At 39.9% G+C, this 18,567-nt stretch overlaps 1 protein-coding gene across 5 annotated transcripts in view; it reads left to right on the top strand.

Moving 5' to 3' along the window:
* Positions 1-18,567, top strand: part of STARD13 (StAR related lipid transfer domain containing 13) — a 493,680-nt gene that overhangs the window by 148,130 nt on the left and 326,983 nt on the right. For 4 of the 5 annotated variants that reach the window (XM_043504394.1, XM_038387628.2, XM_043504393.1 and 1 more), the window contains one exon: positions 4,496-4,654. In XM_043504394.1, the coding sequence (XP_043360329.1) occupies positions 4,496-4,654 (159 nt within the window). The remainder of the gene's footprint in view (positions 1-4,495; positions 4,655-18,567) is intronic. The other variant, XM_038387627.2, reaches the window with a different exon arrangement.

Genomic DNA, 18,567 nt, shown 5'->3' with positions numbered 1-18,567 from the left:
CAACCCTACAGCACACCATTCTCCAGCCCCACAAATGTACCAGAGAAAATAATCCATTACTGGCATAAACTAGCAGTAGATTACTGCCCCCTGAAGCCAGTGGGGAGACAGAGAATGAGTTGATTTTAAGACTCAGTTCTCTCCTAGCTTTGTTCTTGGTGCAGTGTAGCTACATGCTATCCCTACTTATAAGATTAAAGTAAACTTTCTATCTAGCCTTTAATGAATAACTATAACAAATAGCATTTTAAATAAAAATATATATGTATTTCACATATAGTTTTAAAATCATCAAAAATCAACCAAATGTGGATTGTATATGAATTATTTATAAACACAAATAACTTTATTTTCATTGCAAAAATAGAATTGTTGCTGCAGTATCAAAGATGCAGAGTTAAAATAATAAATCAGGAAATGGAAATCTTTAGATTATAGCAATTCATATTAGCCCATTTTGTATTATTTAAGGTAGACATTTTTCAGCATACACAATAATATATTAAGCCACACAAATAACCAGAAAAACTGGAACAGAAGATACTAGATATGTAAAATGTGACTAAGTTAACATTGGTTTCAGAGTAGCAGCCGTGTTAGTCTGTATTCGCAAAAAGAAAAGGAGTACTTGTGGCACCTTAGAGACTAACAAATTTATTAGAGCATAAGCTTTCGTGAGCTACAGCTCACTTCATCGGATGCATTTGGTGGAAAAAACAGAGGAGAGATTTATATACACACACACAGAGAACATGAAACAATGGGTTTATCATACACACTGTAAGGAGAGTGATCACTTAAGATAAGTTTCAGAGTAGCAGCCGTGTTAGTCTGTATTCGCAAAAAGAAAAGGAGTACTTGTGGCACCTTAGAGACTAACAAATTTATTAGAGCATAAGCTTTCGTGAGCTACATCCGATGAAGTGAGCTGTAGCTCACGAAAGCTTATGCTCTAATAAATTTGTTAGTCTCTAAGGTGCCACAAGTACTCCTTTTCTTTTTTCACTTAAGATAAGCTATCACCAACAGCAGGGGGGGAAGGAGGAAAACCTTTCATGGTGACAAGCAGGTAGGCTAATTCCAGCAGTTAACAAGAATATCAGAGGAACAGTGGGGGGTGGGGTGGGAGGGAGAAATACCATGGGGAAATAAGAAAAGGAGTACCCGTGGCACCTTAGAGACTAACAAATTTATTAGAGCATAAGCTTTCGTGAGCTACAGCTCACTTCATCGGATGCATTTGGACATTTGCATGGGGAAATAGTTTTACTTTGTGTAATGACTCATCCATTCCCAGTCTCTATTCAAGCCTAAGTTAATTGTATCCAGTTTGCAAATTAACAAATCCGCACAGACACACTCCTGGAGCCCCGACCTGGGGTATTCTATCTGCTACCCAAGATACATAAACCTGGAAATCCTGGACGCCCCATCATCTCAGGCATTGGCACCCTGACAGCAGGATTGTCTGGCTATGTAGACTCCCTCCTCAGGCCCTTCGTTACCAGCACTCCCAGCTATCTTCGAGACACCACCGATTTCCTGAGGAAACTACAGTCCATTGGTGATCTTCCTAAAAACACCATCCTAGCCACTGTGGATGTAGAAGCCCTCTACACCAACATTCCACACAAAGATGGACTACAAGCCGTCAGGAACAGTATCCCCGATACTGTCACGGCTAACCTGGTGGCAGAACTTTGTGACTTTGTCCTGACCCATAACTATTTCACATTTGGTGACAATGTATACCTTCAAATCAGCGGCACTGCGATGGGTACCCGCATGGCCCCACAGTATGCCAACATTTTTATGGCTGACTTAGAACAACGCTTCCTCAGCTCTCGTCCCCTAATGCCCCTACTCTACTTGCGCTACATTGATGACATCTTCATCATCTGGACCCATGGAAAAGAAGCTCTTGAGGAATTCCACCATGATTTCAACAATTTCCATCCCACCATCAACCTCAGCCTGGACCAGTCCACACAAGAGATCCACTTCCTGGACACTACGGTGCTAATAAGCGATGGTCACATAAACACCACCCTATATCGGAAACCTACTGACCGCTATTCCTACCTACATGCCTCTAGCTTTCATCCAGATCATACCACTCGATCCATTGTCTACAGCCAAGCGCTACGATATAACCGCATTTGCTCCAACCCCTCAGACAGAGACAAACACCTACAAGATCTCTATCATGCATTCCTACAACTACAATACCCACCTGCTGAAGTGAAGAAACAGATTGACAGAGCCAGAAGAGTACCCAGAAGTCACCTACTACAGGACAGGCCCAACAAAGAAAACAACAGAACGCCACTAGCCATCACCTTCAGCCCCCAACTAAAACCTCTCCAACGCATCATCAAGGATCTACAACCTATCCTGAAGGACGAGCCATCGCTCTCTCAGATCTTGGGAGATAGACCAGTCCTTGCTTACAGACAGCCCCCCAATCTGAAGCAAATACTCACCAGCAACCACACACCACACAACAGAACCACTAACCCAGGAACCTATCCTTGCAACAAAGCCCGTTGCCAACTCTGTCCACATATCTATTCAGGGGATACCATCATAGGGCCTAATCACATCAGCCACACTATCAGAGGCTCGTTCACCTGCGCATCTACCAATGTGATATATGCCATCATGTGCCAGCAATGCCCCTCTGCCATGTACATTGGCCAAACTGGACAGTCTCTACGTAAAAGAATGAATGGACACAAATCAGACGTCAAGAATTAGAACATTCAAAAACCAGTTGGAGAACACTTCAATCTCTCTGGTCACTCGATCACAGACCTAAGAGTGGCTATACTTCAACAAAAAAGCTTCAAAAACAGACTCCAATGAGAGACTGCTGAATTGGAATTAATTTGCAAACTGGATACAATTAACTTAGGCTTGAATAGAGACTGGGAATGGATGAGTCATTACACAAAGTAAAACTATTTCCCCATGCAAATGTCCAAATGCATCCGATGAAGTGAGCTGTAGCTCACGAAAGCTTATGCTCTAATAAATTTGTTAGTCTCTAAGGTGCCACGGGTACTCCTTTTCTTATTTCCCCATGGTATTTCTCCCTCCCACCCCACCCCCCACTGTTCCTCTGATATTCTTGTTAACTGCTGGAATTAGCCTACCTGCTTGTCACCATGAAAGGTTTTCCTCCTTCCCCCCCTGCTGTTGGTGATGGCTTATCTTAAGTGATCACTCTCCTTACAGTGTGTATGATAAACCCATTGTTTCATGTTCTCTCTGTGTGTGTATATAAATCTCTCCTCTGTTTTTTCCACCAAATGCATCCGATGAAGTGAGCTGTAGCTCACGAAAGCTTATGCTCTAATAAATTTGTTAGTCTCTAAGGTGCCACAAGTACTCCTTTTCTTTTTAAGTTAACATTGTTATTGGAACATAAATTATTGCATTTCTTGACTTTTGTTATTTTAAATCCTTAATGTTCCAGACAGATTTGTATTTTTTTCTTGTATGTTGTAACAAGAAGACAACTAGAAACATTTTTTTAAAAATGGGGGAGGGGGGCTGTTGTGACAGAGTGTAGAGAACGAATGGATGAACCTGCACTCTGATCTCTCAGATGTTAATTAAGTTCCCCTGGAGAAATCTGATGGATGTAATTAGAGAATCAGGTTGGCTGGCTGGATGGGATAAGGAGCCAATTAGCTTATCAGCCCAGGGCTGATAAAGAGGAAGGAAGGAAGTGCTAGAGAGAAAGGGGACTAGGGCTAGTTGAGCTCAGTAACATGGAGGCCTCGAGGGAGGGAAAGAGGGAGACAGACATCTGTTCCCCTCAGGTCCTGGGGAGATGGTCAGAAAGTGCTGTTGGTGCTGTATGGAAAAGGTGAAGGTAACATAAAAGGGCATAGTGAATGCACAACCACTGGAGTCCATGCAGTTTCTGTAGGGAGAGGAGCTATGTCCTGTAGCAGCTGGGAATTAAAAGCTGTTTTTGTACTTCAGAATTGCCAAGACTGTCAAATCTGTCCTGTCATGGTTTGGGGTAGGTTTCTTAGTCCTCAAAGGATCTAAAGAAGTGGAAAAGGAGCATTCTTAGTCTCTAATTTGAAGTGGCATGGATGATGATTCTTTAACAAAAAGAGCTTTTTCTCCTAACTGTTTGTAGGATGCTTGCGTTACATTTAAAATTGGGGTTGTTTCCCCCACATCCACTTACTGTAACTTTCCCCTCTCAAAATATCGGTTTTCATTTGCTTAATGTTTATGATGTCCTATGTAGTTCTACTAGTCCTCCACAGAGGCTTTTAGAAAAAACAGTGTAGACAAGACTGGAATTTCTAATATAAACAGATACAAAAAATGAAAATAAAAAAAATAACCTTTCAGGCCTGACTTATACTACATATAATAAACTTAATAGACACAATCTCAATTGTATTTTTGTCTTTGTTTGTATTTGTAAAAGACTTTATTTATTTTTATTTTCTTTTATTTATTATTAAAGAACTCATTTATCCCATTACAGTCCCCTGTTAAGGTGGAGACGGGCCTTGTTCACAGAGATCATCAGAGAAAGGGAAGCTGTGGGAATAAGAGGGCAGGCTACCAAGATTTAGATGGTTTGCCAAGCTCAGTGTCAACTGGAGCACGACCAAAAACTGAAGTAAGTAGCTGCTTTTTTTTTTTTTTTTTTTTATATTACAGCATATTCTGGCTTCAAATCTTTACCACAAGACTTGCTATTTATCATTAAAATCTTCATTGTATTTAATTTAAAAATAAGAAGTCTATAAATACAATGCATCAAAACTGTAAATCTTTTACAGTAAGACTGGCAAGTGTTCCCAATGCAATATGACGGAGTATTCAAAGTCTAGAATCTGAGTCCTGTCACTATTTTTTACTAGCATGTTATCTGCTTTGTTTTCTTCATTCACTGCTTAAGAAGACCTGAAGTCTCTTGGGAGTCTTTCCATTAATTTTAACTGGTTGTAGATCAGGCCCAAAATTTGGATCCACATCTGAATGTCCCCAAATTTCAGGACTGTTCAAATCAAGAGTTTTAGTCTGGGCCTATTTCTAATCAATAGCATTAATTTCACTTTGTTTCTTTGCCTGTGAGATGGTATAAGTCCCCATCCAAAGCCTATTGACACTAATTAACTTCAACAGACTTTGGAACAGGCCCATAATAAGCTAAGTAGATAGTGATATTTATGTAGATCTATGGAAGGAAAGTAATTCTAAGATCAAGCTCCTAGTTACAAAATAGCAAACCTTTTTATCTGTCCTCTGTAAATTGCTTTGGTGCCTGCAGTGGTTAAGATAGTTTCTTCTTACTAATGTCAAGTAAGATGCATTGTCTAAGGTGTTTTGATTCAAGTAAAGGTATATCATCTTAAAAGAAAGATCACTCTAGGATAAAAAGGGCATGTTATAGTTAAGTTGCATAGTTCTCTGTAAATTCTATATTCCATTACAGCTTTAAGGTCTGCCACTGTCACTCCAACTGAAGTTGGAAACATTGGAGCCCACTTGTTTGTTTGAAATATACTAATGTACTTTCAGAAGAGATTTTTCTCCTCTTGGTTAAATAGTTTTCTGCTTCTCTCTTTTTTTTTTTTTTTTTTTTTTTTTTTTTGCAGCTGCCCAACTACTTTAATTTGCTCAAGTTACATTAGATCTCAGAATCCACTAGAGAAAATGATATATTTGACTGCACTTAATTGTTTTAAGTCGGATGTTCAGGCAAGCACTAATATCTTTGCTTATGTTTCCTCCCTACCAATACAATCTATATAACTTTGAAGTGATGTTATAGTAATTTTTGTTTTTTTTTGTCCACAAGTGTCTATGTGTTTGCGGTGGGAGGTGCTGGAAGAGAAGGAATAAGTGTGAGCATATCTTATTCTTTCCTGATCTCTACAATGCCTCCTAGTATTGTACTTCAAGGAATGTTGGTATAAGTAATACCAAACTCAGAAAACTTCACTGATACAGGTGATACATACATACAGTGTCAGTGATAACAATAATGTAAGTTAGAATGTACTTACCGTTGTTTACAATGAAGTCCCTAGAATCATACAGTTTTTGGCAATTGAAAAGACTTATTAGATGACACAATCCACCCCCCAAGGTCCAAGTAGGACTCTTCCATACAGTGTTTTTTTTTTTTTTTAACACTTGATCAAAGTCCCAAGCGTTTTGCTGCATAGTAGCTTACGACATGATTTCTGCAAAATGCTAGTGGTCTTTTTAGTAACTCACTACTACTAGCCAGTGCTGTAATTTGGACATAAATAATGAAATTTGACTTTGCTAATTTTGTCTGGAGGACAAAACGTCTTTCTTTTTCTTCCAAAATTAGATTTTACTTCAAGTGGTCCTTTTTCAGCTCAAGAAGGAAGAATGAAAATAATGCTCTCTCTAGTTTCAGAGACTGTACATCTGTTAAAAAGCTGTTTCTAAAAAATTTTTCTATTATGGTTAAAAGGCATAAAAATAATGTATTTTTAAATGGACCTAGCAAAACTATTTACATTAAAAAAGAGGGATTAATGGGCCTGGGTTGTCAATGTATTTCTCCAGTTTTAACCCTACGTAACTCCACTGATTTGAATGGAGTTACACTGGCAGAAAACTGGACTAATGCAGTGGTAAATCAGACCCAACATGTTCTAGTGCACTAGTCTTTTGTCTCTCAAGATTGGAGTTCAAATCTTGGAATGACTCAAAAAGAGTTTAGCTTTCTCAGCCTTTTCCCTATATAATCCCACACTGCCCCAAACCTGAAATAATTTTGTCTTGATTAGCAAGTTCCGCTCACGAGACTGATGTTGGAAATTGCGAGTCAGGAATGAAAAGCATTGGCAGAGCTCTGCAAGGGCATTCTTGTACAATGCCTGACACAAGCTAGTGCTGTTAGCCCCTCATTTTTATGACTACAAAGTTCACTGACTTTTTAAGAACTATAAAAAGAATAAGTGGCTGTGGAAAATTCAGTTCAGGAACTATATTGCTTAGATATTTTTAAAGGAGGGACATAAATGCATTGCAACATTTCTGATGAAATACTATTGAAAGAACGTTTCCCTGGCTATGAGAGGGCTTGTCCTAGAAAAGACAGTGTAATTGTTGTTTTAATGAGACACATCCTAGACACAAGTACAATAGAAGACTTAACTGAAAGTTTCATCATGTTAACTTTTCTCCTCCAATTCCAATGTATAAACTAATATGGGAAATACTAGTTGTGAGGCACTCAGTGCTTCGCTTACTTCTGTAGATAACACAACTGCGGTGCATGTAGAACACAGTGTGACCAGTAAGAAAACAAGGTTATGTATGCTGCGACCAGTTAGTTTCCTTTAGCTGTAATGCTAGTATTTAGAATGGTGATAACTGTATCTAACATTAGGCCAGTGCTTGGATTTCCTTAACCACCTGGTTCAGAAAAAGGAAAACAAAAATAGTTTTTTGCAATCTACTGTAATGAAAGACTTTCTGCTTTTTTTTTTTTTTTTCTTCCCTTTAGCAAATGTCACTATTTGCGTCTCTGGAAGACGCTAGTTAGATGCTGTGTTTTTTTTGTTTTTTTATTTAAAAAAAAAAAAAATTGGTGTTGTCCACAAGGTGTGTAGACAGCGGCGTATTAACGCCTAGGCTGAGAAATTTCCAGGGGTGGCAAATTTATAGTAGCAGCCAGAGGTTGCTTTCCCCCAGTACCAGTTTGCACCCCCGGCCCTGCCCCAACTCCACCCCTTCCCAAAATCCCTACCTCCTCTCCTGAGTGTGCCACATTCCCCCCCCCCCCCCCATGAACCTGTTTGGCACACAAGCACTGGCAGGGAGCGGGGAGAAGCAGGACTCGGCGGCGCACTCAGGCGAGGAGGCGGAGCGGAGGCAAGCTGGGGGGTGGGGGGGCACGGCAGCAATTTATTTCTGGGCCTAGGGGCAGCAAAATCATTAATCCGCCACTGAGTGTAGTGATGGCTGATGATATCTACCATTGTTTAGATATGTATAACTAATGATATTGTAACTCGCTGGTCAGTGTGTTACAGGTCCCTTATTGGCCAGCACAATATTTGCTAAGATAAACATATAATATGACAATTAATATGTGGTGATTTATTTACATAAAGCCTTCTACCAGAATCTGAGGATCTCAAAACACTCACTAATACTGAGTTGATCCTCGCCACATTTCTATGAGATAGGTTCTTCTTCTTCCTTCTATGAGAAGGAAAGCCACCTTTCCACCCACAAATCTTGGATTGTAAAGGGTTGAACCAGTCCCCTGTTGCACTTAACTTAGAGCAACCTTTCAGCTATTCTATGTCCATTAACTAATAGAGACCCCTCCACTGGCTGAGGATTGGCCTGAGCATTGTTTGCTCTAATCCTGCCCCTGTCGTGTCCCTATGCTGATAGAGATAGTGGTGTAGCCTCAGCTACATCAAAATTATGCATCCTGGAAGGGTATCCTTACACCGGAGGAAATCTGGCTGCTTCTTTATGGCTATTTTCCAGCCACTTTGCATGAAAACATCCGCAACTGCCACCACTCATTGAGCAGATGGTTTTTATGCATGCCTACTTGTTTCTGCAGAGGCTGGGGATTTGTGTATTACATGGCCAGAAGAGCACCTAGCTATCTATGGGCATGTCCAAATCCCTGACTTGCTTATGCACGCATGTAACAGAGCATGTGCAGATCAGGCATGCAAATATCTATGCAGAAATCAGGCTCCAAGTGATTTTTCTGGGCATCACAAAGGAAGTCTGTGGCAAAGGTAAGACTCGTACCCAATGCCCACTCCTGTGCATTTGCCACAAGACTATCCTTCCTCATAAAATAAATAGTTTCCAGGCTCTGCCAATGGAAATCTCAAGCCACCTGTGAATATCCTCAGTTGTATGGTTTGCTTTTATGTCTGTCTTTGAGTCATTGTGCCATTAAATTAGTTAGCAGGAATTTCAGTAGTGGAGTTTGACAATTTTTTCTCATAATTGAAATTAATTTACTTTTGAGCATGCTAAGTATGTGAAGTTTTACTGGAAAACTACAACATAGTTAACTTGGAAATAGCTAGCCTCCGTGAACTCTGTGGGAGAACTTGTTAGCCAAACAAGACTAACAATTGTTAAACTGGTTAATCTCCCAATGTTGCTTTTTTATGGCAGAACTAAATTTGCTAATTTTACCAGTTATTTTAAAGGAATTAGCTTTCATTTAAAAAATCGTACTTGTCTGAAAGTACTGGTATGTTACTTGCTATTGTTAAAGGTAATATCTAAATGCCTATGACATTGCAGGTTTCAAAGTAGCCACTGTGTTAGTCTGCATCCGCAAAAAGAAAAGGAGGACTTGTGGCACCTTCGACTAACAAATTTGAGTATAAGCTTTCGTGAGCTACAGATCACTTCTTCAGATGCATTCAGTGGAAAATACAGTGGGGAGATTTGTATACACAGAGAACATGAAACAATGGGTGTTGCCATACACGCTGTAATGAGTGATCAGGTAAGGTGAGCTATTACCATCAGGAGAGCAGTGGGGGGGAGGGAACCTTTTGTAGTGATCAAGGTGGGCCATTTCCAGCAGTTGACAAGAACATCTGAGGAACAGCGGGGGAGGGGGAATAAACATTGCAGTAACCTTTATAGTCAGGGTTTGAGCACGCTAAGTGCTGTAGGCATAGTACCTGGGCTGAAGAGTTTTTTGTTTGCAATGTGTGACTGTTAAGTAGATGCTTTCTAACAGGCCTTGCAACAAAGGAACCAGTAATATAAATGGAAAGGGATGAAAGGGCAAGTATTTCCCCTGTTAGTTCAGTTTGCTGGGTTTCAGTAACTGAGAATGCTTTGTATATAGTCACTTTCTCATCTCTTCCCCTGTGCAGTCAATCAGTTCCCCCTGCTGCTTGTGTGGGTCTTTCGCACAATAATGGGGAAGGAAAAATCATTTTGCAAAATAGGATAATGTTTAATCATTTCAATACTTATAGTTTTTACAGTTACATCAACAATCCTTGTTGTCCATATGCTTAGCCAGAGGCTCGGGTCAAGACACACACACACACACACACACACACACACACACACACACACACACACACACACACACACACACACACACACACACACACACCAGGTTCTGGGAGGTGCTAGGGCTGATGTACAGAAACAGCAGAGTCAAGTAGAGACTTTGTGCTCTCTCCCTTTCCAGATAAACTCTCCTTTGTTGACCGCCGCAAGAGAGAGCCAGCACTTTGGCCATAAAGAAATTTGATTCTCTTGGGGAAGCAGTTCTGGATTTTGGCCAAGAACGGAAACACCCCAGTAAGCAAGGCTGGCTCTAGGTTGTTTTTTGCTGCCCCAAGCGGAATGCTGCCGGAGAGAAGGAGGGGGGGAAAGGTTGGAGTGCTGCCCCTTGAAAAGTGCCGCCCAAAGCACGTACTTGGTTTGCTGGTGCCTAGAGCCAGCCCTGCCAGTAAGAGCCTGTGCTATGTCCAGGAAAAATCCCACTTCTGCTTATCTGAGAGAGTGTCAAGGAATCCTAGGACAAAATGACTTGCTTTCTGGCATAGGAAATGTCACTTAAGCCAGGTCTATGATAGGAATGCTTGGTAATATAGCTATAGTGGTATATTCTACCAGCAAAGTGCTCCTAGGATGGATGTGGCTTATACTGGCAAAACTACACTTTCACTGGCATAGCTTATTCCAGCATGTCTCATGCCTCCGTGTCCCCCCCCCCCCCCCCCCAACCTTTGAGCAAAACAAGCTATGCTGGTGAAAGCACAGCTTTGCCAGAAAAACGGTGTCTACTTTAGTGGGTTTTTGCTGAGACAGGCCCATTGGTCAGGGATTACCCCTCTTCACACCCTTGACGAACATAGCTCTGATGGCAGAAGTCTGTTGTGTAGACATGGCCTAAGAGTGACTGAGGACAGTTAGGGTATGTCTACACAGCCCACGACAGCAAACCTTTCAGCCCAGGTCAGCAAACTTGGGCTAGCGGGGCTCATGCTAGCGCTCTAAAAATAGCAGTATAGACAGGGTTTTGAAGCTACAACTCGGGTTGGAACTCAAGCTCTGAACTCCACTCCTCAGGGTTACATTTTTATTGGCATTAAGCAGAAGTTGTCTGAAAGTACTGAAAATGCATCCGATGAAGTGAGCTGTAGCTCACGAAAGCTTATGCTCTAATAAATTTGTTAGTCTCTAAGGTGCCACAAGTACTCCTTTTCTTTTTGTATAGGGAAAGTTGCTCCCTGCAAGTTTTTCAGTCTTTCCAAACAGGCCAAAGTTGAGTGACCAGGAGGTGAATCCAAAGGGATGTTACATGATTTAGGCACTTTTAAAACTGGATTGGACAAAACACCAGTAAGTGTAGTGCAGGGAATAATGCCAACTCTGGTAGCGAGACACACTGGATGACCTAAGAGGTCTTTTCTGTCTCTTGCCTATTTGTACTGGTAAAGAGCCAAAATATATACTTTGGCACACGCGCACTGTGTTTTTGGAGTGGTAATTTTAGATTCCCTCTGTACTGAAAAGATCATGTGGTTTCATGATTAGTTAGAATCTTGAATAACTGTCAGTTATGCAGTTTTTGTAGATGGATTTTTCATGACATTTTTTTTCACAAGAATATTATGTCAGGTACTGAAAATGATAGACACGTTAAAGTTGCTGTGCTACATTTCAGCCTTGCTGCACTCAGTCTTAGAAATACATTGTTAATTTTCAAAGGCAATTTACAGACTCCATATCAACAGACTTGGGGTGTAAGTTGTCAGACTAATTTCGTTTATAAATCCAGAGCAAGAGGAAAACAGGAATGGTACTGATAGATAATATTGTGTGTGTATATATGCAAATAAATAACTTCATTTTCCTGACAGATGACTATATATCAATCAAAAAGAAAAGGAGGACTTGTGGCACCTTAGACACTAACAAATTTATTTGAGCATAAGCTTTCAATCAAGTGAGCAAAAAGGAAGAAATTTATTTCCCCTTTTCATTTATTCAGGCACTATACATAAGCAGCTGAACTCGTGTGTCTTTAGATTCAGCACATCTGGCTTTTTGACTGGGTGACAAAGGCAATTCTCAGCTGTCTTGTAGCATCCACAAATAAAGAATAGACTATGGGCCATATCCTGTGAGGTGCTGAGCACATTAGCTCCTGTTGGTGACGCATGAAGATGCTCACAAGATTGGGCCCTAAGAGATCCTGTAAATATTGGCCTTGTTAGTTAGATCTGAAGATGACCTCTGTGCATACCTCTGGGAGGAAGGTATTGCTATACTCTGTATCTTATCAGTCTAACTAGCTATCAATATTCTATTTACTTTTGGTCTGCCCCTGTAATGTATTTGTTGCCCCAATGTGAGAAAATGGAGAGAGTGTTCTATCTGTTAATATAGTTTAATCAAAGACATTTCCTCATCAATGTAACCATCATGCATTTTTACTGCAGTGGTCCCTATTTGGGGATCTAGTCCTGTCATCCTTGTTTGCATGGGACTTCAGTGGGACTGCAACATGAGTAAGGGTTGGCCCTTTGTCTTTAACAATAGTTATTTGGAGGAAGAGAAAAGAGCAGAGATTTTACTACAGAGATTGTTTAGACAAAATCATCTGGGGCAGTGGCAATGGCAAATCCTTGCTGGGCTGCTCAGGACATTGGGGTGTATAAGAAGCTGTGCATCTGTGTCAGGACCTCTGCTAATAGCAGTCCCGATGCTCCCTGCACTCTGGGGAGCATAAGGACTACTAGCTCCTGCTCCCCACTCCTCTCCACACCAGACGACCAGAAAGAGGGGCCAGCACACAGAGTGGAGGAAGCAAATGTTCCATTAAGGGATAGAGCAGATTGCACACCCCACTGCAAATGGAGTCTCTTTTAATAGAGATTGTGCTCCTCTTGCAGAGGTTCAGCTCTACATAAAGGCCACAATCCAGTCCTGCACATATATGGTATCTTACATCAAAATATGGTGTCCTACAATATTTATCAACTATTCCTACTAGTATTCAAAGCTTGCATTATTACTCATTGCAAAGTTGGATATTTTTCTATCTGTATAAGCCATGTAGCCTGAAGCTGTAGAGGATAGGGAGCTAGCTGTAGGTGACCGGGGAAAGAACAAACAGAACTCCATGGGGGCAGGAGCGCTCTGCCACAATCTGTTGGTGAACTGGGGAAAGTATGACTACAGAGTTCACTTGCATATGTTTTCTACCCAAAAGCCTCCAAGTGACACTTAAGGGATGTCTTTAGAAATATACCCAAACTCCGAATTGGTGGGCTATTGAGACTGAACTGAGAGGACAAGATTAGACAGCCTTTCCTATAAGGACTAAAGACAGGCCTGGCTGACTACATTCCTAGACTCTGGGACTACACTAACTACTGACCCATAACTGTAAGTGGAGTGAAGCAGAGGGAAAGGGGGGGGAAGTGATGTGTTAAAGGGATATTTGTGTATTGAACGTTCATGCCCCTGGGTGGCAAATTAAGATAAGACTATAGCTAAGGATACTCTTGTTATAGACACTTTACTTGTTGTTCATATATTGTTGTTTTTCTTAAGTTGATGATGTGTTTGCTGGTCCCTTAATAAAGTATTTCCTTGTTTATATTCAGACTCAGTGCTTGCAAGAGGGGAAGTATTGCTTTTAGGGGCACTCAGGATAGATATTTAGTCTTTCCCCCCCCCCCCATGTTTCTGAGTGGGCATTCAAGCTGGTGGTGTGGGTTAATTATAAAAAGAACCTGTAGACATTTGAATCTGACCCTTGATGCTGTGGACCATGCCTGGCAGAAGCTTACATTTGTTTGAAGCAACCAAATGTCACAATTGTAAACTTCTTTACATCAGCAATTTCAGTGTTACAGTGAGTAACCATCTCATATACAGCAGAAAGTATCCAGTAAATACAGAAGCCCGAGCCTACTGAACTGAAAGACATACTGTTTCAAATTGTTAAAGAGGCCACAAACTTTGAAATAGAGCATCAAAATTATCTCTGATGGCTGTCGTCTTGGCCAGCACACCAGGGATTGAACTAAAATACTCAAGTGTCTCCAACAGCTTAAGCAAAAGAGTAAGCTCTGTAGCTGGGGCTGTAACCGAATCGCATCTTCTGTCCACTGGGCACAGAAAAGGGTGGCGTAATACACACTGTCCAGTGGGTTACCTGTATACACAATTCTGTGCACTGTCAATGAATTATTGACATTCATACAAAAGACAAAGCAGGTGCCACCTGGAACCTCAGAGGTGAAGAGCAGAAATTACTATGAAATCCTATTCTGAAACTACTATGCAAATTTTAATTACCCCAGTTACCTCTTAGGGCTTGTCTTCACTACTGGGGTAAGTCAGTCTAAATTGTGCTACTCCAGCTCCATGAACAACGTAGCTGGAGTCAACGTAGCTTAGGTTGACTTATCCCCGTGTCTTCACCGTGCTGCGTCAATGGGAGATGCTCTCCAGTTGACTTACCTTACTCTTCTCCAGTAGCTGGAGTACCCATCCCCCTCCTTGCGTTTCAGAGCCAATCTCCAGCCCAAGTGCGAACTTCTACATGGCTATTTTTAGTATGAGCCCAAGTCTGTAGACCTGAGACTCACTGCCTTGTGGTTTTAATTTTTTTTTTTTCAAGCGTGGACATATTTACTGTTTCTTTTAGGTAACTGGGACCATAAAATATCAAAGTGGAATGTAGATTCTGGGTGGAAAGGTCAACATTCAACCACTAGGTGTAATGTGGAGCTCAGCATTCCATACATGGCATTTAGGATGAGTCGAGCAAACTGTGCTGTTAGATGTTTTCTGTGTAACCTTCTTTCATTTAAAAAAAAAATCACTTTTTGTTCAATATATAGACAGAAGTGAAGTCTTTCTTTAAGACCAATAAATACAACACTGATGTTGAATCAGAGAGGAAGAACAGAGAAGGGCTTAAAATAACCAGGGCTAGCACAAAACCAAAGAACCCTGGTGTGTTGTGGGGTTGTTTTGTTTTGTTTTTTTCTTCTTAAGAGATGGTGTTCAAATTTATGGGTATATTCTCAGCTTCTCCATGTTTATGGCTGTAATAGTTGCAAATTCCCCATTAATGGCAAATTAGCATTGTGGACTCCAACACCCTGTGTCATTAGCTTAGCAATATCCCATTAATGTCCTAAGAAACGTAACTTATTTGTCCTTGGTTGACCAAATTTAATCAGTGTGGTTGCACCTGCTTATGCAAAGGTTGAATAATATGGCATGATATCTTAATTGTTTATGTAAACACAAAATTCAGTATAACAGTTATTTGTGGACAGAGATATCCCTGAGATCTGAGGCCTGATTCAGATCTTGTGCCAGTTTGACCATCATCACTTACAGGAGTGTAAATCACCCTTTTATTTGTTTATATTGCAATCTGTATAGATACAGTACAATGGATAAGGTTTATTGATTGCAAGTATATTGATATCTGTAGCTCTGCCTCTGTGAGCACATAAAATCTGTAAGAGGAGCAGGTTTAAGAATGGCTAGTTGGGTTGAAAACCACCCACAAGTTACAGGAAGTATAATTGATAACTCAGTAGGTGGCACTCTTCCCTCTGAATCAGTGGTGAACCAATGTCCCAGAAAAATACTAAGCTTGAAGTGCTTGCTTCTGGATGAGATGTGAAATCAAGGCCTTGATCACTAATTTTCAAGAGTTGGCCTTGATTAACATTTAAGAGTAGTTAACACTAGGTCCCTTGCCAAATTTCCGCTCCAATAATCTGCCTACCTATAATTCTTCCTGTAACTTCAGTTAAGTTATTCTTCATATCTTGTTCTAAAAATGCTGTCCCATGGTGGTTGTGCTTTGATCTCAGAAATGATTGCATTTCCATAATGGGTAAAATGATTCTTTATATACAGTGTGTTGAGTGAGTGTTTTTGAGATACAAGGTCTTGTACAAACTATATAAGCTGTTTTTTGACATTATTACCTGAGATCTTCAACCAATCATTCATAGAGTAAACTTAAATTGCCTATTTAGATGTTTTTTGCCTTAAATTGGACTTTAAAAAATCCAGATGACAGGTTTTAAAACTGAAAAACAAAAAAATATCAACAACTAAGATATTTGTGTGGTGTGTTTTGGGGTTTTTTTTGAGTTCTTTATAGTTCTAAAATCTACAAAGGGTATAAATATATCCTATCTTTCTGGCAATGAAATCACTCTAAACAGTAAATTAAAATATTTTTCTTAACTTGAATCATATTTTCAACTCTCAAAATAATATTATAGCTTCAGAGGGGTAGCCGTGTTAGTCTGGATCTGTAAAGCGGCAAAGAGTCCTGTGGCACCTTATAGACTAACAGACATATTGGAGCATGAGCTGTCGTGGGTGAATACCCACTTCGTCGGATGCATGTAGTGGAAATTTCCAGAGGCAGGTATAAATATGCAAGCAAGAATCAGGCTAGAGATAACAAGGTTAGTTCAATCAGGGAGGATGAGGCCCTCTTCTAGCAGTTGAGATGTGAACACCAAGGGAGGAGAAACTGCTTTTGTAGTTGGCTAGCCATTCACAATCTATAATATTATAGAACTGTTTACTGTATTTTCCCTTTGGTCAGTTGTTGCACTAAAACATTAATGATTAAATGTTTCCCTAGCTCTGGAATGTTTTAGTGGCATCAAATGTTAACATAAATTCTGCACCTTAGGAACATCTGAGACATAATATGGAAGCAAATAGTATCATTGTATGGCAACTCTGTACAGTATTTTGAAGAAGTTTAAAGTAGCGTTTAGAGAAAACAAATGTTCTAGATTAACCAGGCTGTGAATCTTTCAGGGATTATAAATCATTTTGGATAGGAGAAGAGGACAGGGGATTACAATGTATTTTGTGCATTGCTTCCTCTTAAATGAAAATTTTGTCAAACTGAGCCTGGTTGTGTGAGAGAGGGAGAGGGTTTGCATTGTAGAGAAGCAAGTGTCGGAACTTTTGAAACTACAGAAACTAATAATAATTTGGTATTTGTATAGTACCATCCATGTGAAGATCTGCAAGCACTTAAAAAATATTAATGGATTTAGACTCAAAACATCCCTGTTAATAATACCGGGCTGTATTCATCACAATGGACAAAAAACTGGCATTTTGCATCTCGCCCACTATGTGCTTGCAGAAAAGGGGGTTATCGGCAAGGAGTGTGGTTGCCAAATTTTTTAGGATGGGTAAAAAAAAAACTTTAAAAATCCAAAAAATTAGATTTTTTTTAAATTACACACTTTTGTTTTTAAGAATAAACATTTAAAATTTTTACCCTAAATGTTAAAGCCTAAACATTCTATAATCTGTTAAAATTTAAATGAAATAAAACAATTAACATTAGCCTGTACATATTTACTGCCAAAGTTTTAAAGAAAGTAAGACCACTGATCTGGTGAAAGTCACCAGCTGAGCACCTGGATCCAGAGTTTGTTGAGTGTTAAACCAGTTTTTGACAGCAGTCTCCTCTACTGCAGGTGCAGAGAGAGTGTTTTCTTCATTTCAGTCTATTCAACTTCATTCAAAGTTTAAAAAAAAAAATTGGAAGTAGGCAAAAGGAGGAAAGCTTGTTTTCTTCCTCCAATCTATGAATAAAAACTAGGTGTGAGTGGATAAGATCTACTAGTTCTAAAACTATGAAGGACATGGTGACCAGAAATGATCTCTGCAATTTACTAACTACAGATAATACTCCCTCTGTTAATCAGTTTTAAATGCAAAGCATGTTTTGATAAACTTTTTCTTATGATCCTACACATAAGCATTTGCGCATTTTCATTGAACTCCAGTTTCCTTCCAAATAGAACTTGACACAAATCACACGTAAAAAAAATAATTCACCATTTTCAAACATAATATAAAATGTAAAAATGAAGAATATGAATAAATATATTTTTCTCCTCCTTCACCCTCAGGTACGTAGGGCAGACACTAGTTTCCACCATTTATTCCAGTCTTGAACTGGAAATAGGTGTGTGTACAGATCCTGTGTATTGTCCTGGTTAACAAAAAGGTACCACATTTACTGTAATGGCTATATTGAGTTGTAAATCAGTATATTTGAATGGTTACCAATCAGTGAGAATCAACTTTTCGTAGAAAATAATAAAACTACAAATTCAATGCATGATTTAAATCAAGATTTTGTTTGTTCTGATTTAAATCGTAATTACATCAGTCAACCCTGGTTTTCGTTCCTGATGAAAAGAAACCAATGGAGTAAATCTGGCCCATATGGGGAAGGAAAAGTACAGAGTGTAAATTACTGTCCAGGCTCACACAGGAAAGCCATGGCAGTGCTAAGAATAGAACCTAGGTCTCTTGGCCTTTTAGTTCTGAGCCCAGGGATGCTGAAACAATATAGTGGGGGTGCTGAGAGCCATGGAACCAAACTGCAAATCCTGTATATAACCATTTCAAGGCACCCCTAGTTCCAGCACCTATGTCTGACCCTTAAGCCCATGATCAGTCCTCCCTTCTTGCAATGGTCCATAGCAG

The sequence above is a fragment of the Dermochelys coriacea genome, chromosome 1, assembly GCF_009764565.3.
Source record: "Dermochelys coriacea isolate rDerCor1 chromosome 1, rDerCor1.pri.v4, whole genome shotgun sequence".
Classification (NCBI taxonomy): domain Eukaryota; kingdom Metazoa; phylum Chordata; order Testudines; family Dermochelyidae; genus Dermochelys; species Dermochelys coriacea.
Note: the sequence above shows the minus strand (reverse complement) of the source record. Positions and strands in the feature narration are given on the sequence as shown.